Source organism: Euwallacea similis, chromosome 10, assembly GCF_039881205.1.
Source record: "Euwallacea similis isolate ESF13 chromosome 10, ESF131.1, whole genome shotgun sequence".
In the NCBI taxonomy this organism is placed as follows: Eukaryota; Metazoa; Arthropoda; class Insecta; order Coleoptera; family Curculionidae; genus Euwallacea; species Euwallacea similis.
The window spans coordinates 1112529-1139886 of NC_089618.1; the positions used below are offsets into that span (position 1 = coordinate 1112529).

The window sequence follows — 27358 nt, forward strand, 5'->3', positions numbered from 1 at the left end:
ATTTCCGTAGGGGAACCCTTGAAGTTTCTTAAATAATCTTATAGAGAAATGGAGTCTCAAGTGAAGCTCTAAAGTGAAAAACAAATTAAAAAATAGGAGGAATTGTATAATAGCTTTTTGTGTAATCGGTTAGAAAATACATAGTTTGTGTAATGAGTGGGGTTTCGTGGGAAGGGGAAACTAAGTGAAGTCCCATAATGACATAAGGTGCACAAAATAGCTTTTCCAAAAAAAAACCATTTACGTACTAGTATCAATCGATAACATTCTCACTTTATATGAAAAAAATTGAGGTGTTATTAACGTAGATTTAGAAAACATACGCTTTTTTAATGGGATACCCTATATATTATTATCTCTGTAAATGAGGCTTTTCATTCTGATTTAGAATATAGAAAGATTACTAATATTATCTCTAATAATTTTTATGCAGATGAATAATTTCTGTTTCATTAGAATAATGAGTTGATAAAGAATACCGTTGAATTTATGCGAATATTATGGAACAAAAATTCTTTGTAGCGTAAAAACTAAATCAATTAAGCATTTTTGTTCTATAATATTTGCCTACGTTCAACGGTATTCTTTATCTAGCACGTTATTCTAATTAATTTTTCATTTCCGTGAAAACTGTTGGAGATTCTACGATTAAATTATATATTTTTTAAGTCAAAATGAAAAGCTTAATATTTTTCTAACTTTTCAAATAAAAAAGTTAAGCGGGGTATATATTTTCGCGTGAAGACCCTGATACCATCAATTATCTACAAATACATAACGCACATTCCAATTTAAACAGCGCGCAAAAACGTTTCAAAAGTAGAAAATGGCCGCTTTTGTATGTTTATCTTCGTCTGATGCGTTGCTAGTTACAATACTGAGGCAAGGATGCAAACAATCAATCGGCCATTTTTTTACTTTCCTGCTATTAAACTCGAAAACGCTGTGGAATTCTTACATTTGTGAAATCAAATAAGAGTTCATATATTTTCCAATAAATTGTAGACAAATTTATAATAATATGATAATTTAATAAACTAAACATAATTATTATCATTATTTTTAATTTGAATCCAGACGCAGTATTGCGGGCCCTTCTTTACCGGCAACGTCACTACCTCCATCTGTCACCGTCAAACTTCCAAGGAAAGACGAAATATTGTTTTCTTTTTGCATCTTTCCTGGACCAAAAATCCGTCTAAATTCCCAAATTCTCGATCTTTCCTTGTTTTCCATACGCGAAAATTATGGCCACGAACATGGAAGAGGAGCAGGCGCTCCGCGAGTGTGAGAGTTACGTCCAGCAGCACAACGTCCAGCAAATCCTGAAGGATTGTATCGTTCAACTTTGCGTGAATCGGCCAGCTAATCCCATATCATTCTTACGGGAACACTTTCAGAAGCTGGAAAGGGTAAGTCGAAATCTTCTTCCTTAGTCCTGGGCAGGATTTGGTAAATGTTTACCAAATTCTCCACCAAAGTCGACTAAAGTACTTCTAGCTCTCTCTAGCCTCTAACTTAAGCTTTAGCTATACCAGCGAGTATTTGCCTCAAGATCATCATCATAGATCAGAACTAGCCACTTACATGAAGCACAGATAAGAATTTAATCTTGAATTTATTTTATTGTGTGCAAAATAATTATTCTCTTGAACAGAGAATAGTTCATTCTGTAGGTGGATATCTTGGTAAACATTGATGGTTAGGAGAATACTTACAGGACATGCGATAAATTTACTTCAAATTTGTATGCATAGTTTTATGACTGTTGTGTCCAAAATTCCAAAATAATACTGCAAAATTTTATAGGGGTAGATAACTGATGAATTTTTGTACACCAAAGCGTGAGGGCCCCCCAGAAATACCTCTGAAATAAGTACCTTGAAATAGTTCGAAATACCTGAAATAGATACACTGAAGTACCTCAAAGATCTGTCCCTTAAAAATACCATTTTTCTATTCTAAAATTCTGAACCAATTTATGATAAAATCAAGGGTGAAATTTGGTCTACAAACTTCAATGAAATTTTAGTTTGTAATGTGACATTATCACAAAATTGTATTAGAATCTACAAACCTACTCTATACCATATTTACTCTTTCATAAGAAAAAAAATTTCTGGGGTTATCACTTATATATTCTATTAAAAGTTTACCTAAATACTCAAAACTCTTCACAAGACGCAGTGACATACACAGGTGCTTCATATAACCCTCAAATTGCATGTGCATGTTATTGTCTTGACTTTAAAGCTCACATAACATTTGTTGTTTTCAAGTCATGCAAGTGCGGAATCGCATCTCCAGAAATAAATTTTGTGATGTGGGTTGTGGTGGACAACAGGTACTTCTTACATTTTTGTAAATTTGAAAGTGATAAAATTGCTCCAATCATCAAGTTGTTGCCAATGTCTGAACCCATTTTTCATACTTGTGTGAAAATGAAAAAGTATTTCACTTTTTAAGTATTGCTAAATGGTATTGTATATTGCCACATATTTCTACATATATACTTTATATTTTTGACATATTACCATATTCATTTATAACTTCAGGTGGTTTACCCTTTGCAATCACATGTCAGTAATATTGGAAATTTATTAACACATCTATTAACACGTCCACTGTGTCATTTGGCGCACATTGGTAGGAATATTAGCGCTCAATGTACTTAATATCTACAGATTTTTTTGTAAAATGCTCAATTTTCTCAGTTGAATATTCAACAGCTTAGAAAATTCGCGTGGTAATAATCTAATCGATAATCTAAATATTCTAATTTCGGTTGAGGTCAGGGAATGCTGCATTTTTGTGATATTATTAGATATAGTCCAGGAAATAAAACATCAACGGTGATGTGACATCAAGCATGTTTTATTGAATAGATTAACAGAGGTGGAAACCTCTGACGCCATGGTCAAGGCTATGGTCGTTGACCATCAGTCGTAAACCATTGAAATGAGATATCCGGTCCAGGGTTGATTAGGGGTCATAATAAGGGTTGTTATGTTTAAAACTATTTATTCATAGACTGTTGTTTTAAATGACGTCTAAAGTTGTAAACTATGTCTTAAACTCTAAAACTATATAATGTTGCAAATAATCCTCTTCCCATCTGAAAAGCGAATGGAAAAATACGGTTTAAATCTCGAATGTTTTAAGCACGGCGCAATGTCATATCATTCCCCTTTAACTTATTGGTGTAGGTCTGGTAGAACAACAACGTAGTGGTGTCGTGGGAACGTTATTCCGAAACATGAGCATAACTGTGTAGCATGTCAATAATACATTTTTTTAATGGCACACCCTGTAAGTATATTGTTGCATTTCTATATTTCCTGTCACTCTTGGCAATCTGGCAAATTTTTGCCAGAAGTTTGGATTTATCTTGACAAGTTAAGATAGAAACATAAAAACTTTGCTAAAATGAAAATAAGCGTCATCCACACTAAAGTAAACCCTGCATAATTAACATCTGTTTCCATGGCATTTTCGCTATTAACTGTCGAGGCATTTATCTTCCTGCAAAGTTTTCCATCAGTGTCAGCTCGTTAATAATTTAGCTCTTAAGACTTAATTGGTAATAAAACTTTAATATGTTCCTCCCCACTTTATCACCCACTTGTAGCCCTCCCCTCGTAGCGTCTTGACGTCACCGATTACCTAAAATTCATCCCGCGTTTCCATGGTTACGCCATTATTCATCCAACGTTGCCACGTTTTAGCCTTCCACCCAATTTGGAATATTTTCTCCCTATTTTTTTTCGAATTCGTCTCGTCCAGCAGGAAGAGTCTTCGGCAACAGCGCCTTTTCACCCCGACCACAGTTCAGGAGAAACCCGGTCAAGAGCGAGGTTCGCATCGCGTTACAATAGGGAATTCCGGTCTCGAAAGCTTCTTATTAATTGTGTTTGATGGAGTTTTAATGACTTTTGAGTTCGAGTGAAGGTGGACAATGTCGCTAGACCTGGTAAGTGTGGGAAGCACTCACGGAAACAGTCTCGAAAGTATAGTTGTCTTGATTTTTTTGGAAAAAAATTGAGCTATTTTCCAACAAAAGCCATCAAGTGTCTGCTTCTGTTAAATTCAGGCAGAAATTTTGCGGAATTTTATACTAACAGTGTTTAAAATAACGCAAGAAAATTTTAAAGTACAATAACAATTGTGATCGTATTTCGTTCGGAAGGTAGTATTTCAAATTACGGGAGTTTTTATATAAACATATAGTGTGTACTAAGACACCAAAAATACATGTTGATTCAGAAAGAATTACCAAAAATTAACTAAAAAAACGAAACAAAGCTGAGTTCTTGGGATTTCATTTAAATTAATTCATTTTCGCTCGCGAAGCAAAATGTCGTATTGTGTCCATAATTTGAATCCAGAAAATGGAACGTCACCAGGTCGGAAAGTACGGTGGCGACTAGTATAGGTATCGGCACCCCGTGAATATTCAAAGTTGTCAATGTGACCATCAAACCGTAATCAAATATTATGATTTTCGAAGGTCAGTGTAAAGCTCTTTCCCCTTAATTTGAAGAGTCTGCCTGTATAGATGAATTTTCTCATTCAGGGTAGTCCACCTAACGTGTTGCCTGCAACGCGATATTCCAAAAAGGAATAGCTTACACGAAATGGAACTTGGGATGGGATTATGGCGGGGATTGGGGTATCCAAACCCGGGATCTCGGTATCCCGGCCATATACTTTAATATCAGGATCCTAAAAATGTATGGAATAACCAAAAAGTGTGGAGAGGACGTTCCTCTCTGGCACGAAAATCCGCTCTCGGCTATAATATTAGGTAATTCAACTTTGGATAAATGCGTTGCTATTGGGGTAGCATTGTAAATTTTTATTCACGTAATAAAAGGTTCTGCGTTAGTCCTAAACTCATAAATTCTCATGCAATAAAATATCAATAGTTACCTTTGAGGATATATGTATTTTAACACATTTATTTCAATTCCCCGATTCTACATTTTTCTCTTTTGTAATTTCTTAAGTAGGACGTTGGAGGACACTGCACTTTGCTATGTCCTTCCATGACGTTCTCCGCTACTATTAATAAATCTTTGAAGCGGATCGGAAGTGACGTTATTTATCGACGTCAAATTCAACGTCCCCGTGCATAAATCTTCATTTAATTTTAATCAGTCACTTCTTAAATATCATCTTATAACCCTTTATAAGATTCTATAAAGTTCGCTGATGAGTCACTAATCTACGACAAACTAAAATCAGCGTATCGCATCGGGCCACGCTTGCCGATATTTCCCATTAAAAATGACGATTCCTTTGATAAAACCCCTCCCGATATTGCTGTTGGGTCAACACAATCAATGGCCGACAAAATCAAATCAATCGAAACAAATCGGCCGAGTCAATGGAGACAACTAAAGATACAGTCGGCCCACAAATATTTCAACCGATTGTATCCAGGTCGGTACGTGGCTATGGGCACAGTGAAACAGCAACATTTCACTAAAAATTAAGAGGTATGCGACTGCAGGTGTTCAAGGGAAAAGAAATAAAATGAAAATGTCTGTTAAAAACAAGTTTTTTTTATTGGAAAACAAACATTAAGTGTTCCACAAAATACATCTCCATCTGTTAAAAACTTCAGCAATGAGTTTATAAACTATATGTCAAAAGTATACAAACAACAAAAGAAACATTTAAAACTACTTAACGCTAGTTTTCGGGAAACAACCTTTCGCCCTCCATGAGGGTGAAAAGAGTGCCCTTATATAAGTAACAAATATTGGTCCAAAAGGGACCGACTTCCACTAGAGAATATAATATAACATCAAAATATACCTTAATTGATACGCACAGTACGATCAAGTTCGTTTCATTTTTTGCCAAATCCATCACAAAGTTCCCTGTTACACGGATGATCTTTACGATAGTTTCTCTGATATAATATATTATGCAAATTCTGAATATGAATAGTATCACAATCACAGTTACAAATTACACATTTAAGGCCTTAAAACTTCCTAAGACTCATTTGTACTATAAGATTGATGTAAAAACGGGTAAAAAGAATCAACGTTAGAAGTTACATACAGGCACTTTAGGGATCTTTTTCGGTTTTCGTTAAGGCCTTAGAAGGTTGTTAAGGCCAGTTTATAAGTACACTTTTTTAAGGCGTTTTAATAAATATGTATATACACGCACACGTTTTATAAGGATCTGTTAGAAAATGTTATATGTAGTAGTATATTTACAATAACGAGTTTTTAAAAATTGTCTCAAACTATGAAAAATTCAACAAAGGAATAGTACAATATTACAAGTATTTGTTTTTTATCACATTTTCTTGGTAATAATAACTGTCACTAATCACGTTTCTAGAAGTTGCACAGTGGCTACGTTCTTTGGTCATTTAGACTTGCGTCACATGCATCTGACGATACCATGGCGCAGTGTGATTGGTTACATGGTATCACATCGGATCCTATCGGTTTAAAATTTTTATGGGTCGATTCTTCCACTCAAAGCATTTTAAAAAATCCTATAAACTTTGTACAGCAAATTGACCAGTAGAAACACAAAATTCGATCCATTCATTCATATGCCTCCTTAGAATGCACAAAATATGCCACAAATAATTAACGTAGTTTTAACTGTTTTGTAGGAATTCTCCCAACATAAATCAATAAGTTTTTGACGGCCGTGTTGAAACGGTTGTAATTCGGATAGAGGTGATTTGCGGCCACATTTTATAGGATTTTTTTTTAAATTTCGAGTCTAGGAATTGACCCTTAAAAACTTTAAATTATAACTCACCCTCTAGAGACATTTAGCCACATATGCCATATAAGTTGTGCCCATATATTACTTTAATAGATGCCGAAAATGATGTGTTTCGTGTGTATCGACGCATGCATGAGAAGTCTGCCTTTACTCTAGAATCGAAACGCTACAAAATGACAGCCCCAAAGCTATTATTTACAAAACTCGGTTATGTACAAAAATAGTTGTGTTTCCGTTAAGTAGTAGGTAGTGCAATTCACTAGCTCACAGGTAACTTGCTTTTGTATGTAACAAACAAACAATAAAATAGAAATAGACACGGATATTCATCTAAGTGCACTTTGAATATTAAGTAGTTCCCCGACTAACCTAACTACCCCACCCCTCTCTCTACAGCGTCTTAAGTTAAGCATTAACGCAATCAAGTCCTGAGACGTTTCGGACCGTACAACTACAAACTTGTATCATCACGAAAGAGCACCGATGTATTCGGGCTTCCACAACTGATTATTGAAGAAGTTGTTTACTATCGCTATGTCTCTATCGTGGTCCGGGCCCATCACTGGAGCGATGGTTACTCCGTCCGGAATTACCAAGCCGATGGGTAAAAGGGGATTGTCTAGACGCCACTAAAAGAGATAAGGGTTTTAAAAGTGTACTCTAACTCGAAAAATCATCCTTAGAGGTTCAAAAGAACTCTAAAAAATTAATTTTCTCTTTGAGGTGTAATTCAGGTTTTTTTATCTATCCAAAAGTAAGTAAAAAAAAGATTATTAAATATGCAAAAGCAGTGAGTAATTTCATTCGCTAGAAGACTGTCATTCATTGGTCCACTTACCACATCAACAGTGTTTCTTTGTTTTTTGACCTTCTTTGGTGGGGGAGGCCGGGGCTGTTGGTCCTCTTCATCGGATGCGCTGGTAGAGGAGTCTCTTTCCAAGGTAATATTGAGTTCCCGCAGCTCCTCCAACGACTTCTTCCCTAAAATGCTGGCCAATTTCTTTGCAGAGTTCAATTCGGAGTCTATGCCTCCTTCAGAGTTTGCTTTTGAAGTCTGAGAACCACTGCCCGAAGAAATATCCACATTAATTATTAACAAAGACAATTGCTTAGCTTTACCTTGGAAGGGTGAGGCTCAAATTGGGAGGCAGGTTAAATTTTGATTTCAATGAGGTTAGAGTGATCGTGTTATTATTAAGCATGAGGCTATTATTGTTGTTGTTGGGCTCCGATTGCGTTTTCCGGTCCGCCCCCTCTCGGTCCTTCTTACTCCTGAAAATTTGGGTTTAGTAAGCTGTGAGGGGTGATATAGAAGGCACTGACCTGTTGTGGCTTCTGTAGCTATTCAACCCCAAACTGGCTATGAGTTTCTCCCGCTGCAGGCGCACCCTTTTGGTGGTTATCACAAAGGCACTGACAAAGGCTTTTTGACACACTTCAACCGCTCGATCTATGGAGAAAGAAAGTTGATATATATTATCTATTAACCCTAATTTTCTATAATTTTATATAAAATAATGTTTATAACGTTGGTGGTCATTGTCCCTTTTATTGTTTGGGTAACTTTTATTTGTAAAAATACAACATCGAATGTGTATCTTTATAAATAAAAATGTTAGGTGGCTACCGATACAACGAGATAGATAACGGAAACCTGTATAGTATCTGCTTGGCTTAGATATCTATGAAAACAAACACTGGTTATATAATAAAAACAAGAACTTTTTAATGTCCATAAAATATGACGCAGTGTTGAATAAATAAATTATTTATCTTTGTTTACTAATGTTGAAAATAAACAAACCTATGATTTGAATTTTTTAAGTCACAAATACAAAGTTGTAAGTTATTGACTTGGTTATAATTTCAATAGTATAAGATGGACAATAGAAGTACGTCGTATCCGCCGTTAAATGTCAAGTCAAGGTGTCGAATTAACAAATAACGAATACATTTCATAACCCATTGGACGCCTTTTATTACGTATCTTAAATAATAGTGGATCCTGATTAGTATGGGAATGAAAATTCCAATGGCATAAGATGTCTTTGACAGTGGTGACGTTTTCGAAACCAATGGGATGGCTTGCTGCTTTCAGTTAAAATGACAATTACACTGTCACTTTTACGCTCGTGAGAGGATCCACCACGGCTGACGCGGTGGTTAAAAAACTAAATAAGTGAATTACCCTCGTCTAAAATAGGCACTAAATATTTGCACGTGATCCTCCTAGGGGGTCGTCCGCTGCCCGTGCTCTCGGGAATGTTGAGTCTGGCTCTCAAGTCCATATTGGTCCTCAAGAACTGGTTCTGCAAGTCGGCCTCGCCCAGGCCGTAGAACTGCTGGAAGAGCTTCTGTCTGGCCTCCATCGGTACTAGTTCATCGCATTTATGTGGGCATTGGCATAATTCACCTATAAGTTGTAAAAGAAAAGGTTGATGTTAGAATGACTCCATTTCTTTTTTTTTTGTATTTTGACCGTTATGTGTCGAACTCATTTTTTGAAGTTCTCAATAAAAAAAAACGTGTCTCAACCTCATGGGTGGGTTATTTCTAAATATTTGCTCATTTGAAGTTTTAGGTATGGTGTGGTGCTTTGGGAGATGCGAAATGAAATTCTCAGCCGTTGAATTTTATTTTTAACACGTTCTGATGCTGATTAGCATCTTACTCGTTTTACCCAAAACACTCACGATTATGGTTCAGAGAAAACATTGTTTTTGAGTCTGTTTTTCCCTTTTTCCTCCCTTTATGGTGTTTTTTAATTATGCAATTTATTTAATTCCAACGTATTTGTTCGTCTAGTAATTTGGGTCAAATGGAGGCCACTAGGCAGCACGCCAAACAGTAACTACTATTGGTGTAAAAATAATGTGGGGTACATTGAATTGAAACTATTGAGGATTGAAGGGTGGTTGCTTTTGTAATTTAGAGTATACGCTTAGCATATCACCAACGATCTGCAGGTGTTCACCAAAAAGTCATAGTAGGCCATTATCTAAAGTCATGGATGTGAGAGGCATTATGAAACCCATGTGAGACTCCATGACTGTGGCCTGTCACTTCTTTCTGATAGTAATCTTCACACTGTTGGTGGTATACTAAGCATGTATTCCAATTCATATAAACCATCCTTCAATCTAGAGTACTTTTAACTCAGGAAACCCGTAATGTTTTCCCACCAATGGTAGGTACTTTTTAATAATAAACGTTACCACTTAGAAATGATGATACAAATAGAAATACTCTTAATGCATACTAATACCTCAGAAATGTAAATTCATATGTGGAAATGTGTAGCAATATACTAGTAAAATTTCTGAAATGCAGGGTGATATACAGTTATAACTGGGTAATATGACCTGGTAATATCATTTAGTAATATTTGTGAATGTGGTAGAGTAAGGCATTTTCTTACTTTTAAGTAATCGGGACACTTTAAAATTTACAACAATCTAAAAAATCTATTGAACATAATATTGCAGCCCTCATTAAAGATTTTCACGTTTGTTAACTTATTCAATCAAATGGACGACATGTAAAAAGTGTGTCATGTGATGGTTAAGCCGAAATAGGTAAAACTTAAATTGAAATTTAATAGCGAATTCGTGGGCACAAGCGCACAAAGTACGACGAAATAGAAGCTGAAAGCTGTCTGCGTTATTTTCTACACATTATAAAATCATCGTCTTAAGATTGTAATACAGTCGGTAATTTTTCCGCGTTTAGAGCGCATTTTTTGAATTCGTAATTCGTCATAAGTTTCGGATTTGAAGTTTTATCAGCAAACTACCCAGATCTGACCCCCCCTACAGAATTGGCCCCATTGAACTGCCTAATCAAAAATGACTTTGTTAGATAGATGATGCTTCTGTTATCTGGCTTGAGTTATAAAGCATTGCAATTTTAATTGAATTAGAAATCTGGTTATTGGTATTTGAGAAGAAGCTCTGAACGCCACTGTTTCATTACGTGCCTATCGGAAAGGTCACGTGATGCTTCTTAATTAGGCGCTTTAAGCCCATGATTTTCTAGTGGCCTTCTGTTTACTAGAAACCGCCGAACAACAAAAACTAGTCGATCTTCGTGTTTGTTATGCATTGCTGGTGATGTCACATTATAGCCAGAAGGCCTGTAGTTGGCTAGAAACGAGCGACGGCGAGCGTAAGAATATTATCGATGGCCTTTGCACCCAATAGAAAAAGGCCTTTGTCTATTTAGATCAATGCCAAATGGTACTTCTACGTAAGGCAGCCGACGCCAGGCCAAGGTGAAAGCTATCCTACCAAAACTATAAGATTTTTTTAATCAAAATTCATTAGTTTTAGCGGTGATGCGTATTTATTAGACGATAATCGCATCAATGGATATTGGCATTTGAAGACACATTGCACCATAATCTTATATTAGTTATGCGAATAGATAAACTTTATCGTGCAAAATGTTATCTATGAATTTTTCCTTTGTGCAAGTCGAGCAGACTTAGGTTTGGCTGTCTCGACGGCCGTTCCGGCGCTACGCGCATAAAATGGGCATTAAAATGTACTTTACACTGAGAACGTCGTACACCAAAGTGACTTCAAGGCCGCTTTTCGCGTTCCCATAGTACCAATAGAATAGAAATCGCAAATAAGCCGTGTGATGCCTCAGCGGCGCGAAGCGAGGCAAAAGTGGGGAAAACCCACGTCCGCTCGAGCACACGGGCCTGGCCATTTTAGAAAGGAAAAAACGACCTTAAACACTTTTTAATTATTTAAAGACCTAATGACCTCATTTTCCGCGAACAGAGGCCTTATCGATGCCCCGGGGGAGTTTTCGCGCCATTTGCCTGCCTAATGTCAATATTTGGCTCGAACGACGTGAGCATTGCATCTTTTCGGTTGTTTTATAAACAAGCGAATTTGAATGAACCTTGATTTTGGCACGTGCGAAAATAAAACTGCCCTCGCAGAGACCGTAAAAAGAGCTGAGAGTGTCAAAACATAACTGTGCCGTGTAACAGGATTTTAATGCACAGGCAACTACGTACTTCGGCCCGATAAAAACAAAAATTCCACATGAGCTGTTCGGCCCTCAAACCACTGAGACTTACGTCACGAGGCGCACCGTCATTTGTTTTTACATTATCGCCTTTTCTAACGACTAGAGAGTTGTCGCCACGGACGCTTTAACGTTACGACAATACCGCCCAGAACTCCCTTTCAACCCTAGTATGATTGATTATGATAATGTTAATGATTGTCGATTATAAGAAAGACGCGATTTTGAGGATCAAGTGCGAAAACGGCCGAAAAAAGCAACAAGTAAAGTGCGTCGCAACACTCAACAACAGTGACGATTTCAAAATCGTCGCCTTGAGCCGTCGTGGCCGCTCTTGCGCCGTCGAGAAATCGCCTTTGGCCCCATCGCCACGAAAAAACTCGGCGGAGAGACAATTATTGCTTTACCTATTATGTACCAGCGCTGGCAGTCATCACGGATCTCCCCAAAGGCCTTGATTTCGGCTTTCATTTCGTCAATCCTGGTCGAACAATAAAAAAATTGCTCAAAAGCTGAGCCCGATCAGCTGATTGGTGCAACTTGACGACACGCGCCCACCGCACTCGTGCGGAAAACAAAAGAAAATCCCCGCAACGATCCTCATTTGTCATTTCGTCTTAACCTTTATTCAGAGCGACTTCCGTGGAAAAACGGCATTATAGAACGCCACAGAAACCTGTTTTCCACGTGCCGTGCGAGCGCGCTACAAGGCCGTTGCGACCGTGTGACCTAGATATTAAGGTCGCCCGATTTTTCCTATAAATCCACTCTACAAGTGCACCGATTCCAAGAAGTGAGGTTAGCACGCCTTGTTTTGTTTTGGTTCGTTATGGATGATGATTTTTTGGCGAAAAAAGGGCACGGCCTACGTGGCGCAAAAACGGGCATATCGCAGTGAGTCACGATGACGACGTTCGGTTGCTAGGGCACTACACTCGGACTTTTTCGCACTGGAATTTCGGGGCGAAAACTCACCTGACACCTTTTTCGCGGGGATCAGTTTCCCCGTGCGGGACACGTACGCCAATCCTGCGCTGCGCAGATGTTTCTGCAATTTCCGTTTCGACTTGGGAATGCCTTTTTGGTCCGTCGTCGTCAGCGACGGGACGGTCGCAGATTGCGATGCGGCCGACGCCATGATTGAACTGTCGCACAAGTCTCACGCGCGCTACTGGCTGACTGACGAATATACGCCGAGCTGCGAAAAGTGACGATTCCACTTCGGCGAACTATCGTTACGTCAAATTACGAGCCCATATTGCTTCGCTGCGGCGTTGTCACTTCTACTTTCTCTTTAGCAAGTCTTAAACGGGCTATTTCGAAAGTCCATTCGCCCTCTGGAGGAAAACTTATGAATTTAAAATTGGAACAAATCATATTGGCATCAATAAATTAACAGAAGTCTGACAGGAATTCGCCGCGCCCTCTTTGGTGTACAGAAATGCAGAATACAAATACAATAATATAAATGAAGACAGAAAACCGATTTTAATTCAACAGCTATACTTGTAACGTTGCTGTCACTGTCAATTCTTGCCTCTATTAGTATTGACAATAGTGTTACATGATAGTAAACATAAAAGGAATCCATCAAAGAAGAAACAATAATAATTTACAATAGTTTTTAATTACTTTTCAATTTTTTCGATTCAACGGCTTTTCATCTGATAACTGCCAGTAGTGTCAGTCGTCAAATGGCAGCCTTTAAAATCATTGATCTCGGTAGATTCAATTGTATTGTGGAAGCCAATTCCGTTATTTTTTAGGAACGATTACTCAATCTTAACGTTTAATCAATGTTGTTTGTGCCGCAATTTTGTAATAGTTTACCCGATCCGACTGAATAAGCGGATCGAAATCACTGAAGATAAACGTATTGATTAAAAATCTCGCTGGAGGTCAACATCGTTTTGTAGCTCATCAATATCCTCCATATGTTATTTCAACTCCCTTTTGTTATTCCCCTGTAGGCAATATGTGTTTCCCCTATATAAATTAAAGACAGTGACAGTTGCTGAGTTTGACAAATGAATGAGAGTAGAAATTGAACTAATGTCAAATATTATTAGGAATGTGACACATTCTTAACTTCTAACATTGTCATGTGGAAAAACGCCTGGTTATACCCTTGGTGGCTCGACTATCCTTACTCTTACTGTGCACGCCTAGTGGAAGCAATCCAAACTGCACTATCTTTACTTGAGCTTGTTATCAAAAGAAAAGTGTGAGTCAAAACTTCTGTATCTGTCAATTATTGGACTCGTACTTTGACATAATGTTAAATCTAAGTAAGACTTTATGCCTTAATTGACGTTTGGCATCGCCGCCTTTTCAGAAGTTTCCTGCGTCGCCGCCAGGAAACGCGGGGGCAGGGCGATAGCAAATGGAACTTGCCTCGTTAGATGGCGCCTCATTTATAAATTAAAATCGAAAATTAGCAATTGCATTGTTATGCAACAGCAATTCTAGCTAATAGATGTTATTTTCTTCGTGTGCCTAAAAAATTTAATGAATACGGAATGTTTTTAATGTATTTTACGGGTGGTTTTTATTCTTTCTCTCTCTCTCTCTACAGGAAACACGCCATTTGAACAGAAAATAAATAAATAAATAAACAGATAAGTACATTGTGTTGATGCATGTCCTATGTTAGTTTATTAAAAATTGAACCGGTGCGATGAAAGTAACTTATTTTGCACTTGTATAATCAGTGACAAAGACCAGTAACGATCGAATTTGACATGTTAGTAAGGTTACAAATCTATCAAATGTCAAATTTTCGTATGCATGTGCTGAATTGTGTTAAGAAATTAAGATACGTGACCCAAGCATTAGTTTTTCCATGTACAACTGTTGACGAATTACAAACCTTTAGAGTGTAAAAATTGTAATGTGAATTTTAGTAGTCATTGTCTTCCAAACAATTAGAAATACGTATGGGACTAATTTTTGAATAAAACACGACACGTAACATCGAGCAAACCGCTAATTTTTATAAACTTAAAATCCCCCTTTACACATGCACGATACGATTTTCTACATTTCATAATTAACCAGTAAATAATATTCAACTAACTTCGTGTCACGCTTGAAAGGAAACTGGAAGCGTGTGTTACATCCACTTGAACCCAATTGGACACTAACCTTGGTTCATCGATTTGATACAAACTTTTATACACCAATCTCTATGAGCCATGAGAATACCATTGGGTTGATTCAGGAAGTTTTTTTCGAATTTATGGATGCGCTGTGGAATGTCAACCTTACGCCGGATGTCCACGGTATCATCCCGAGACATATGAGAGAACAAAAGTTAGTCACAACGAAAAATCACTCGTGAAATTTTGAACTAAACGAATCAAACGCCGAAGGAAGCCAAATTTGGTCCGGTTTCTCACGGCTTCTCATTCAGAAATATATTAGAACATACATGTTATTTGCAACGTGTGACATTTTGTTGAATATCGACCGATCTGGAATTTCAAACGACACGCTTAGAGGGGAGTAAAAGCGCGTTTTTAAATACTCCTAGACTCAATTGGCCACTGACCTTGTTTTGTGGATCGATAAATAAGTTTTATGACTCCTCCCTACAAAAGTGGATACTATCATTAAGATGGGCAGGCAAAATTTCACGATAAGAGTTTTCCGAACTTGACCTGTGACTACTCAATAGAAGTGGGAAATGTGTTGGGGGTCTACTGGCAGTCTTCAAAGTTGCAGACCAAACAAATATCTATACAGGTTGCCACTAAACAAACAATCTGCTCTTTTTGTGTGGGTGGACTTAGTTGAAGCCGCTTTCCTCCTCAGGGAAGAATTTTCTGTAAGCCAACTTCCTGCGACATCATCCCAAGACATCCAAGAAAATAGAAATGTGTTTCGAAGAACTGGTGAAGATTTGAACCGACTAAGACAAAGGCCGTGTGAAGCCGACTTAGTGGCGGCGTTCCACGGCATCATCCTAAAAGCTAATTTTGGTTAAATGTCACTACGATAGACAGGCGAAGTTTAGCGAGCGAAATTATCTTCAAGTGAATTTGAGCCATCCGAACCAAGGACCGTGGGAAACCGACTGTATCCCGAATTTCCTCTTCGTTGCTCCAAGGTATCATAGGAAACAAAAGCTAGTTGTGAAGAATTACAAGTTGTAACTTTTTGGAAGCGAATCGAATATGATATTTTGAGGTGAGTTAGGTGGATCTAAATCAGTCTTTCTCAATGGCCCTAAAATGGCAAGTTATTAATACCCGATTAATAATGCACACAGCTCAATATTCGGTTCCAACTGTTACGAAGAACACCCAAAAACAACAAAAACAATCGACTCCCCAACTTTCTCCTGCTTGAGCTCGCCTTGGCGCGGCACATGGCAGTCTCGCCGTTACCGCTCGCCGCAGCAGGTCAAGCCGACGTCATCGACGTCCTTCCCGACGACGTCGACCAGCGTCCACTATTTCTTTTTATTTATAAAACCGAACAACTGCCGATCTCCCGACCGAAATAACCGTCAATCCGACTATGGACACGCGAAAAACACTCCAATCTCGCAATTTGTGAGTCAAACCCTTTGTGTGAACTTTTGTGGTTGGTACCCGCCCAGCGCGGGGGTGTTGAACTTCTTCCCTGGTGTGTGACCTTTTCCGGGATGCCCCAGGTTTGTAGACTTTTTTTGACCGGAAAATGTTCGGGTAGCCATGGAGATGGGTAATTATAGGTCAGGCCCCGTTACAGTCGTTGAGACTTCTTTATTTTGGTACCCCGATTAAAAAAAGTTATGAAAATCTTTTATATTTTATTCATGAATGTTTAGGGAATAACACAATATTGATTTTTTGAAATTTCCTTCTTTGGGAAATTTTGTTGTTGCAACATGGCGAAGCCCACTGCTTATCGCCTCTAATTGTAAGGAACAATTGAATGCCTTCGCAATAATTTCCGCAGGTTTAGATTACTGATTATCCGTGATTGCGGTTTATCATCAAGTGTTACGACAGGAAACACATATACTTTGCGCGAAGCTATTATTTTCTTAAAGCATATTTATCAAATGTCGAATGTCTAAAGCCTTGGAGTTAGCAGCAACGAAACTATCTATTTAGTCAAAAAACATCTATTAGATTCCTAGCTGGACAGGAGCTTCCGCAAGGAGTATTGGGAAAGGTGAGAAAAGGGCCCGCCCTTGAGGACACCTGCGGCCAAATTATAAATTAATAAACCTGGATCCCAATTGGGTAATGTACTGTAGCGAAATGTCAAAAATCTATTAACACAGCTCTGTCATTATAGACTCTGTCATTATGTCAGCAAACGCACGTCATTTTGACGTCGTTGCCTGGATTTGTGACGTCATTAGGACACATTCTATACCGCTGTGGTTTCGTTACTACTGCTCAAGTCAGGCAAATAAGGACGTCGAACAGCCATAGAAATGTTTTTACAGGTAAAAACCTGTTGAAATTAAAAGTTCTCGGTGACAAAGCCTATTATCATCCATATTCAATATCCAGTTGTTTAGTCTTGAGGCACAAACTCTTGGTGGATGTATCGCTGGTTGTCATAAAAGCAAATCGACATGCTTTGGATAGTTGACTTCTTCACTCTTGCTTTTTGAAGCTTTGGAGAGGCTGAAGTGTGCCATAGTCAAGCACACAGCTTTCGTCATCAATAATGACACGTTCCAAAAAATGGGGAATATTTTTTATCGCTTCCAAAAAGTCAAGGGTCCTTTCCCCCCTGATGTCGTTTGTTCCTGCAAAAAGTTTTTCCGAACAGATTTGTTTCATGCTCAATTCGTTGGTCCAATCTGGCGAAAGAGGTGTGATTCAAATTTAATCGTTTTTAGATCGGTCTGACCGTAAATCGACGATCTGAATACAAAAGATCCCACACTCTGACGGCATTTTCATCCTTTTTTTCGCTGCCTGGTTCACCTTCCATCAATTCTCTTTTTTGGTGCAAATGATGAGAAAACGTTTAATCAAATGGTAGAGCGAACGGTGACGTTGAATGCACCTCGTTCTGGAACCACTTAGAATTTTCGAGAATTGGCCGATAATGCGGACTAGTATCGGATGCATTTATAAAACTCTAATTTTTGTTATTTTAGTAGATTTTCTCAGTTTTGGATAATGTTCTAGAAATATAATCAACCTCTTTTAGTGTTTGGTTAGACTGCTGGAAAAATGATGTTCTCAATCGATGTAATGATTTTGCCGTCAAGCATTTGAAAGGAATGATAAATTACCCTGTGCCTCGGCACAGAGATATACTTCCATTCCATTAACCGGGAACTTATTTCCCTTTATCTATTTTTTCTCTTAAATAGAACTGGCACCTCGAAATACGTCAGTCCTGCCGTGGATAAGGCTACTACTTATGGAACGAAACAATACTTATCTTGCATTATCAATAAAATCCTATTTCAAGTTCATGTGTGTTTACTACAGCAGCAATAGGAGGAAGAGAGATAAATGATGTTCTAAGAATGTCCTCTTATCGGTCATAAGGAGGGTTTATACATACCGCGTGTGCAATAGGGTTCGTTCGCCCACAAACCTCATGCAATCATTAACCAATCACTGCGGAGCATCTCATCGGCCAAGCCAATCAGATTGCAGTAGTCCATGAACAAACTTGCTAGTTTTTATTATTTATTGTTCTCAGCCGTCGGTAATCGTAAAAAGTGTTACGTAAATGGCGCAATTAAATGTATAGTGCGAACGGTTAATTAGCAGATGTTTGGCTGGCTTTTTCGAATTTCACGAAGAATGTAGTACTCAGTGGTACATTGTGGTAATATGAATTTGAGTGGTGCTTTTAGTGGTCTGAGCCTTCAACAACAATACGACTATTACTATCAGGTAACAGGAAATATTTGCCGCGACGGAATTGACGGGCACGGAACTGGAAACCCGTTAAAAGTTAGTTTGAGAACCGCTTTAAGGCTTCAGTTTTAAACGGAAGCTGTAGAAATATATTGTTCCAGGTTAATTTAATTTTTTTGCCAACAGTAACGGAAGTTAAGATGAAAAATAAATATTTTGGCCTGAACAATTTCTACTCGTTTTCGCGAAAATTGGCAATTACTACCAAGATAAATTCGAAATATTTGACAAGCTCTTGTGCGTGTTAATTTTATCCAAATCCATTGAAATCCTGCAGGTATCCATTCAGTATTAAAAGACCTTTCGTTGAAGGTCTCAAGTGCCCTATCTTACCATTAAAAAAATCATCTTGACGCCTCGACTTCGGCATATCGCAATAAAAACGCAATAAAAAAAGTGTCATCAAATGTACCATTGAAAGCAAGTCTTCTCACCTCTTTTTAGGTTTTGACAAAATGTATTATTTAAAAAAATATTTGGGTCACTTCAGGCTTTTTTTCACCCTATGTTATTACGATTTCTGTTACTTCTGATTAGCTTAGGTTAGAGTAGTTAACTCTTGCGTCTGATTAGCTCAAAAATTTGCTTCAAGTTCAACCTTCGAACTAAGTTCTCTGTTAAGTTCACAACTTCGATTTACCTGCGCTTTAGTTGACACTCCCCAGAACTCATTGAAATAGAGTTCGAGTTAATCAAGAATCTTGAAAAATGATCAGACAGTTGAAATTTTTTAATGTTTTTTCTAGATGAGTTATTAAGTGAATTCGAATTATTCGAAAATCCGGAAGTAAATTTAATGGAATTTTCTCACTATCGGAAACTCTCAAACAACCCAAGAATGACTGGACAATTTGATTGGAAACCTTCCAGCCATTTCCTATACAAAACTGCAATTCAGGACTTTTTTGCAGTTTTATCAAAACTCACTGTATAATCTTTAACAAATATCTTTGTAGGTTACTCATACGTCCTACACAATTTACTTGCCGCATAGCAGAAAACCGTAATTAGTAATTAACTGTAGTTGCTTTGAACATCTTTTAAGTGGATATATATTGGTTAATTATTAGTTCCGGACATTTAGCTAAATGGTCTGACAACAAAATCAATGTAGTAGAATCCTTGGAGCCCCATAAAACTATTAACTACGTTTTATGGCGGACATTTAACATTTAACATTTAATGAAAAAAAGGAAAGAATATGTTTTGACTTTCAAAGTAGATTTGCCTCTTTTTGGAATAATGTTGCGGTTTAAATTGGAGTCGATTTCAGTTCTTCTTGAAAACTTATCAATTGCGTTATACAAAATGTTTAAAAATACTCATGATTTTTTGGAAATTATATATACTATACAGGGTGATTCACGTAACTGTTTCATTAGAAACTTTTGTACTTGTAACAAATCTAAATTTTTCATAATTGGGGGTTAAACTAGTATAGATACACTCTACTTTTTTAAAATATTTTGAAGGTCATATCACTTCCGGTTATACCGGAAGTTGAGGTCAACTTCCTTATTTCAAATGGAACTCCCAGTATATTTTTGCATTTTTGGAATCTAGTGATTAAGCTGATTAAATTTTTATTAGATATTCCTATACCTAAACCTAACCGTTTTAAAGATATTTTGGTTTAAAAGAAAAATCTTTTTAGAACACCATTTCTATAAAATTTAAAATTCGCAGCTATTATTGAAGCTGACTTTACGAAAATTTGCTGACATGTTAACTGGGTATGGTAGATTAGGTTAATGTAAAAAGTTTTTATAAATATCATACAGGGTATCCAAAAAAAAACGTCATATTTAAAGAACTTTGATGGCAAAAAAGTCGCTTATTTCAAATGGAACACCCCATATATTTTTATATGTTTAGAATCTAAATTTAATTCTGAATCGATTACTATTAAGCATCCCTATACCTAAAATTAACTTTTGCTCTAATTTGCGATTTTTTAATATTGTACAATAATAGTTGTAAGTATCTTAGTTGGCTTTGAAAAGAACATGGCTGCTTCCTGTAAAATGCGTTAATGTAATTGTCAATTTAATAAGTTCGCTCAGCAGTTTAACGCATGTTACAGGAAGCAGCCCTGTATGTACAATTATTATCGTACAATATTAAAAAATCGCAATTTAGAGCAAAAGCGTTAATTTTAGGTATAGGAATGCTTAATAGTAATCGATTCAGAATTAAATTTAGATTCTAAACATATAAAAATATATGGGGTGTTCCATTTGAAATAAGCGACTTTTTTGCCATCAAAGTTCTTTAAATATGATGGTTTTTTTTGGATACCCTGTATGATATTTATAAAAACTTTTTACATTAACCAAATTTGTGCATGTAGACGGTATTCAATTTTTTACTGGCGAACGATACGTCGGACGAAAAAGAATCAAGTGAGCATTTCTCTTCTAAATGAAATTAAACTTCTAAAAATAATTTTTATTTTGATAAAAAGCAGTGGCGCACCATTTTTTTCTTTAAAAATGTGCTGAGAGGTGTCCCTACGCACGCCACTGGTGAAATGAAAAACAGCCCTTTTGCATAAATAAATGCGTCTACAATAACTCTCAAAACATGCCAAATTTCACTTACATATCTCAAACGGTTTTGAATATATCAATAAAAGTTGGATTTTTTAAGTAAAGTTTAACACCCTGTATCTTCTTAATGAAGCATTATTGGAATATGGTTTATATAGGGAGTCATATTATTTTTCAATGTACTATTACCCACTGAAATATAATGAAATACTTGTGGGACACCCTGTATATTAGTTTAACCCCCAATTATGAAAAATTTAGATTTGTTACAAGTACAAAAGTTTCTAATGAAACAGTTACGTGAATCACCCTGTATTTTTTTGTAATACAAAATTAAACTTTAAGAGAATTTGTGCGACCTTAAAATTCCGTCTACTTATGTCTTTAAAATCACGCATGGTGGGTTTATATATACAAATCTAACATGTAATATTTAATAAACTTAAATAAACTTTTTTGAAGCAGAACCTACGTTTATGTTTCAAGAAAGATTATTTTCCCACGACTTAGGGTTACCTAACACGTACATATGTTAAAAAAACAAATCAGTGAAGGACACTATTCAATGAATTACTTTGGTTAAAATAATTATTATATAATAATATGCTGTCATATCTATTAATTAGACAAAACGATGTTCATTTCGCTGATAATGTTGAACAAAATATCACGAGATGTTGAAAATATCGCCTAGTCAGCCGTTATGGTAAGATATTGTACGCAACCATGAAGTAGAGATCTCATTCATTTTCCTAATTACCAATCCTTCCTCCATATAGGTAAGCAAAAGATCCGAACTATATTAGAGGTCGGCGATATTTTTAATTGGTCGTTTTCTTCGAAGTTTTAAAATAGAAAACTGTAATATGGAAGGAGGATCTAATATTCATGAACCCGGGATATCTTCAAATGCGCATGCGCTATAATCGTGTTTGCAAGTTATTCAAAATCTAACCGTCAATATCCTTTTAGATAGATAGCATAAGGCGATGTAACAAACAAATAGCGCTATTACTACACGAGTAACACAACACTAATGAATCAGAATCTAAATAAATCCTTAAATATAAAATTCCTGGCACTAAAGAAAGTTGAATTCTATTGAAGTCGATCGAATAGAATTCTGTTTAAGGTTTATTCTTAATACAATGCTGTATTGTATTAGTAAATTTTTCGGCGTTTCGACTGAAAAAATCCATCATCAGCAAAATTTTCTTCACACGATATTTTTATATTTGTATAAATATTTTCAAAACCACAAAAAATTGGGCAACATTGTAAGGGTTTCGTAAATGAAAAAGGACACAAAAGCCGTGTCTTTCCTGATTTAATCGACCTAGTAACTACATACAACTGTTTCATAGATAACAGTAATGCATTTGCTTACAAAACACATTGTTAAGTATTTGGTTTAAACATGAATTTAGCGCATGCCTACACAAATTTATCCCGGTAACCGCACGTTTCTTTTCGGAAGTTTATTTTGTTTGAGGAAATTTTCTTTTCTTCTTATTCTATTTTTGTAATGTATGTGTTTACAGCTATGTGATGTCTGGCCGTTTAGTGTAAGATTATCGGAAATATAGGAAAAACTCCTAGATTTTTTAGACAGTTATAAAAGTGAATAATATAGTTTCTTCAAAGTAATCACATTAAATTCGTTAAAACATCATAGAGTCGTGCGCTATCACATTATCTGTGGCTATTGGGACAGCGGTCAAGTGTTCGTTGTTTACGCGGTTTCAACACTTCTTTTTTTTTATTTCTGGAAACTCCTAAAAAAATCCCTAAAAATAAATTCGGCTTGTGGGTGGTTTTGGCCAAGGGCCAGATCTGTCTGAATTCAATCGCGTATTACTTCACGTTGCAACTTTTTCCGCAAATTCAGCCTGTTCAGGGTCGACATGAAAGCTCCTCGACCTTTTCGTGAGCTTTCGCGTGTTCAGTTGCAGGAACGGAAAAAATGTCTTTATTAATTCATTAGCAAAATAACTTCTTCCCACATTGCCCACGTTCAGAGTGACGTGTGTAAACAATGCCGCACCTTTGAGCTCCTTGCCAATAATAAACACTTAACTAAATTAGCAGGAAATAATCAATAATTAACCAACTTTTTACAGTTTCTAAGTAAACTTGTTAATTTATGCAGTTTACCCAAAACGACTTTATATCCGTTATATATATAAAAAAAAACACTGTTTTACTAATATTATGCCGCAGTATGCAAACCTATAAATAACCTCCCTAATGGCCGCATTGTTGCTTGGGGGCTGATAAACCGACTTGTTGCGTGTCGAAAAAATTGTTGTGCATAATAATTGACGTCACGAATTGTGTTGCAGGAACAAGCTCTAGACGCCAAAAATCAGGCGCAATCGCCTGAAGACACTGAGGACTTATCTCCATTGCCTACGCATGCGCAGGGTCCCGTCAGACGGAGAGGTGGTATATCCGCCGAGCCTGTTACGGAGGAAGATGCCACCAGTTACGTTAAAAAGGTACCTTCTGGATAAAATGGCGAATGAGCAACTTTTGCCATGTGGTTCTTTCACCATTTTAGAAAGTTAAATATTTTATAGGTCATTTTTTCAAATTCAATAACACATACATAACATTCCTGCTTGCGTACCTGCAGCTTAATCTCCGCCTGAAATTAAACATAAAATTAGGGCAAGCGTTGTCAATATGTCAAATCTGAAGCGTAAATATGTCAGGTCGGGTCTAAACCTTGGGTATGCAATCTGGCCTAATTACTGTTAACTTGTTAATACTTTTCCCACCTCTTTCACTATCTCTTCCATTCCTTTCCTTCCAAGAAAAAAATTAGAGTCTTGGCACTAAGGGACCGAATTGAAAAACAATATGGTTTCTCGAACAATAATCGACAATAATCGAGTTATCCAGCTCGTTCCCTTATTCCTCGATTATCCAGTTGGTTTTTCATTAGCAAGGCGCCATCATGAGCTGGATAATAGAATCTATAATTGGCATCCTCATTTGCAATTCCGCTCGACTGGATTTTCTTTATGGAAGTTTTAATGGGTATCGATCGAATACTTGTTTATGACGCGAATGCCGCCGCCGACAACCGTTTCAGACTCTGTACTTGTCGTGGCAAGGTCCGCAAGTACCATTCCACTGAACCGTTTGGTTCCTAATCGTCTCATTATGCTAATTTATGGTTCGATTGCGTCAATTTCTAAATGGCAATTTTGCAATGCCACGAATCCCAGATGGTTCAAAAGAGGTGTGTGTTCGATGGAAATGTGTAATAGTTTGTGACATGTCACGATACAGGTTAATCATGCTTCTGAGTTAAATAGTCCAGATGTTTCGCATGAAAGAATTTCAATCTCTCTTCTACCTTTTACGTCTTCATCTCTTTCTAATCCAATATACCACTCTTTCTTGAGCGTTTTTTTCCTCCATTCCCTCTCCACTAAATAATTTTTTTAACCTGATGCTTTGCCTTCCTTATCTATGAAAGGTGTTCCATTTTTTGACTTACTGTGTTTCTCCAATTCTCCTCCATGCTTAATGCAACATTCCTACTCTTCTCTTTTTCCTTCATTCTTGCTCTTTCTCTTCATCCATTGTCATTCTGGTCTTCATCAATTTTCACATGAAAGACTAAATAATCACCTTTAGGTTGTGCCCAAAGACTACAAGACGATGGCAGCCCTTTCTAAGGCCATCGCCAAGAACGTCCTCTTCTCACACCTGGACGAGAACGAACGCTCCGACATCTTCGACGCCATGTTCCCAGTTACCTTCCTCCCCGGAGAAGTCATCATTCAACAGGGAGACGAAGGTGACAACTTCTACGTGATTGATCAGGGTGAAGTGGAGGTAAGGTGCACGGATGTAGAAGTTTTGGTAGGGCGTTTCTCACAAAAGTAAAAAATAATGCGCAGGTATATGTGAATAACGAACTAGTCGTCACTATCGGCGAGGGCGGGAGCTTCGGGGAGTTAGCTTTGATCTACGGTACCCCGAGGGCAGCCACCGTCAAAGCCAAGACGGACGTCAAATTGTGGGGCATCGACCGAGACTCGTACCGACGCATCCTGATGGGTTCCACCATCAGGAAACGCAAAATGTACGAGGAATTCCTCGCGCGAGTGTCGATATTGGAGAATCTGGACAAGTGGGAGCGATTGACGGTGGCCGACGCCTTGGAACCAGTCAGTTTCGAGGACAGCGAGACCATAGTACGACAAGGCGAGCCCGGCGATGATTTCTACATCATCGTAGAAGGGTCGGCGGTAGTGAAGCAAAAACGGGCCGAGGGTGAAGAACCACGCGAAGTGGGCCGTCTTGGTCCTAGTGACTACTTCGGGGAGATTGCGCTGTTACTAGACAGGCCAAGGGCAGCTACGGTGGTCGCTTGCGGGCCGCTCAAATGCGTCAAACTGGACCGAGCTAGGTGAGTTTTCTTTGATAAATTTACGTTATTTATGGTTAATGCGTCACTTATGTCATATGTTATGTTGAGACTTCATGTCAATGTGAAAAACGGCACGAGAGAAAGTAAAAAGAGAGAAATGAGGAAAATTAGAGAAATAAATGTCAGAATTTGCATAATTCCTTTCGTCAACGAAGGTGAGTATTGGAGGGAGAGGGAGAGTGTGATGGAAGGTGGGACAGAGAGAAGTGGTGATCTTTTATGAGAGTGGCGTGTAAATTCTCATAACTTTCTTACAAGAAAGTGAGTGGCAAAACAAGAGAGTGGGGTGCTTTGAGATTGAGGAAGATGTGGCAGATAGGTTTAATTCTATTTGTGTGTAAAATGTAACTATTCCTTTCTTTTTTGTTACAGGTTTGAACGTGTCTTGGGCCCCTGCGCTGACATCCTAAAGAGGAACATCTCCCAATACAACAGTTTCGTGTCCTTATCCGTTTAACACAGAAAGTTCTACTTGGCGCGTTCCTGTATTATAAAAGACCCCCCACGTTCGCTCCTCAATAGGGAGAGCAATTTAAATTTGTGTGCCACAGCTGCGCGATGAATGCCAACGATTTATCTATACTCCCGGGGGGACACTTTACAGTACAGGGCGGCCAAACAAGGACTGACATAATCGGCCAAATTGCTGTAAGTCTTCTGTTTCACAACAAGTATTGTTGTTAATCGTAATTAGAGGATTTCTATTATTTATTGATTGTTGACGGCCACGAGCAAGGTCTCTGCGAGGGAAACGGGCGATCTTGTTTGTGGCCAAAATGATGTACAGATTTACTATTGTAATATTATTATAACTATATTTAAAAATTACTAACTGTACCTACACTTGTATATAACTGATAAATGTGGTCTTAAGGCGCACTACCAATAATCAAGAGTGACTTAGACCGAAGGGGCACTGCGGGGGCGGGGATTAAGTATGGTTAATTCCCGTTTTTTTTTGCTTTCTTCACCACCGTACCTCACTGGTTTAAGGGATTCTTTGTTAGCAAAACTATTATTAATGCCTTGGTTTTTATGTTTAACAGCCGAGAGTCAACTCTAGAGAATTTGTAGTTTTGTCTTATCTGTCAAATACAAAAATATCCTATTTAAGTTTGAGCTTATGTGATTATTTTCGTCCAACGTTATATCAACAAAAAAGCGTAATATAGTACATTTTAAAAGTAGAAAACGTTATTTTCTTAAAAAACAAAATAGGAGTCGATGTGAATTTCGGTCGTAAAAATGACTTTCACGCAATAATGAAAATGCAAAGCTACTTCGTGGTGTTATCAAGAAGCAGCAAAAAACATTTGTAGCGTATGACAAAAAAATCCATCCTACTTAAAGGAGAAACCTGTAGCGACTGGTGCTATCACTTGCCGACTTGCAAAATAAAGGAGTAACATTCAAAAAAATCTCGCAGTAAACGGTAAAGTGTAAACGTAGGGCGTTCATTAAATTTTTTGCCATTTTCCATCAAACATCTAAACTAACCACAAGATGAATAAATCTAAGACTAATAAATACCTCTAATATTTCAACGCTTACTTAAAACTGTTTTTGATGAGCACCTTGTATTTAGATTTCCTATAATCAATACTCGGTATTTTCAATAAGACGGAAATTACATCCAGGTTAAAACCTTATTGAAGTTGCTTTATTTATCAACA

At 37.3% G+C, this 27358-nt stretch overlaps 2 protein-coding genes and 1 long non-coding RNA gene across 6 annotated transcripts; 2 read left to right on the forward strand and 1 right to left on the reverse strand.

The window, feature by feature from the left end:
* The first annotated feature begins 1126 nt into the window (after positions 1 to 1126).
* On the forward strand, positions 1127 to 26877 carry Pka-R1 (protein kinase, cAMP-dependent, regulatory subunit type 1). 4 transcript variants are annotated; one of them, XM_066394001.1, is made up of 6 exons: positions 1293 to 1412; positions 3784 to 3970; positions 23581 to 23736; positions 24887 to 25087; positions 25153 to 25664; positions 26058 to 26877. In XM_066394001.1, exons 2-6 carry the CDS (start codon positions 3956 to 3958, stop codon positions 26140 to 26142), a joined length of 969 nt encoding a protein of 322 aa, XP_066250098.1. In that variant the 5' UTR covers positions 1293 to 1412; positions 3784 to 3955; the 3' UTR covers positions 26143 to 26877. The 4 variants fall into 4 exon arrangements, with proteins under 4 accessions (XP_066250096.1, XP_066250098.1, XP_066250099.1 ...); XM_066393999.1 differs by lacking the exon at positions 3784 to 3970 and having other exon boundaries at positions 1127 to 1412; XM_066394002.1 differs by lacking the exons at positions 1293 to 1412; positions 3784 to 3970 and adding an exon at positions 16171 to 16459.
* LOC136411432 (uncharacterized) lies at positions 5545 to 12993 on the reverse strand. The gene is made up of 6 exons (XM_066394004.1): positions 12778 to 12993; positions 8951 to 9175; positions 8086 to 8212; positions 7882 to 8034; positions 7601 to 7826; positions 5545 to 7391 (listed from the first exon to the last, which is right to left on the reverse strand). Exons 1-6 carry the CDS (start codon positions 12938 to 12940, stop codon positions 7230 to 7232), a joined length of 1056 nt encoding a protein of 351 aa, XP_066250101.1. The 5' UTR covers positions 12941 to 12993; the 3' UTR covers positions 5545 to 7229.
* On the forward strand, positions 10820 to 11158 carry LOC136411435 (uncharacterized). Its single transcript, XR_010752326.1, has 3 exons — positions 10820 to 10926; positions 10984 to 11032; positions 11085 to 11158. It is a non-coding gene; the product is annotated as an uncharacterized lncRNA (long non-coding RNA).
* Positions 26878 to 27358: the final 481 nt, after the last annotated feature.

What these genes read in the sequence shown, in the direction of transcription:
- Pka-R1 (XM_066393999.1), top strand. Translation starts at nt 1,248, where the DNA reads ATGGCCACGAACATGGAAGAGGAGCAGGCGCTCCGCGAGTGTGAGAGT. An exon ending in CCACCAGTTACGTTAAAAAG is followed by an intron (nt 23,737 to 24,886) that starts GTACCTTCTGGA and finishes AATCACCTTTAG; the next exon opens with GTTGTGCCCAAAGACTACAA. An exon ending in GTCAAACTGGACCGAGCTAG is followed by an intron (nt 25,665 to 26,057) that starts GTGAGTTTTCTT and finishes TTTTTGTTACAG; the next exon opens with GTTTGAACGTGTCTTGGGCC.
- LOC136411432 (XM_066394004.1), bottom strand. Translation starts at nt 12,940, where the DNA reads ATGGCGTCGGCCGCATCGCAATCTGCGACCGTCCCGTCGCTGACGACG. An exon ending in AGTGCCTATTTTAGACGAGG is followed by an intron (nt 8,213 to 8,950) that starts GTAATTCACTTA and finishes CTTTCTCCATAG; the next exon opens with ATCGAGCGGTTGAAGTGTGT. An exon ending in TTGAGCCTCACCCTTCCAAG is followed by an intron (nt 7,827 to 7,881) that starts GTAAAGCTAAGC and finishes TTCTTCGGGCAG; the next exon opens with TGGTTCTCAGACTTCAAAAG.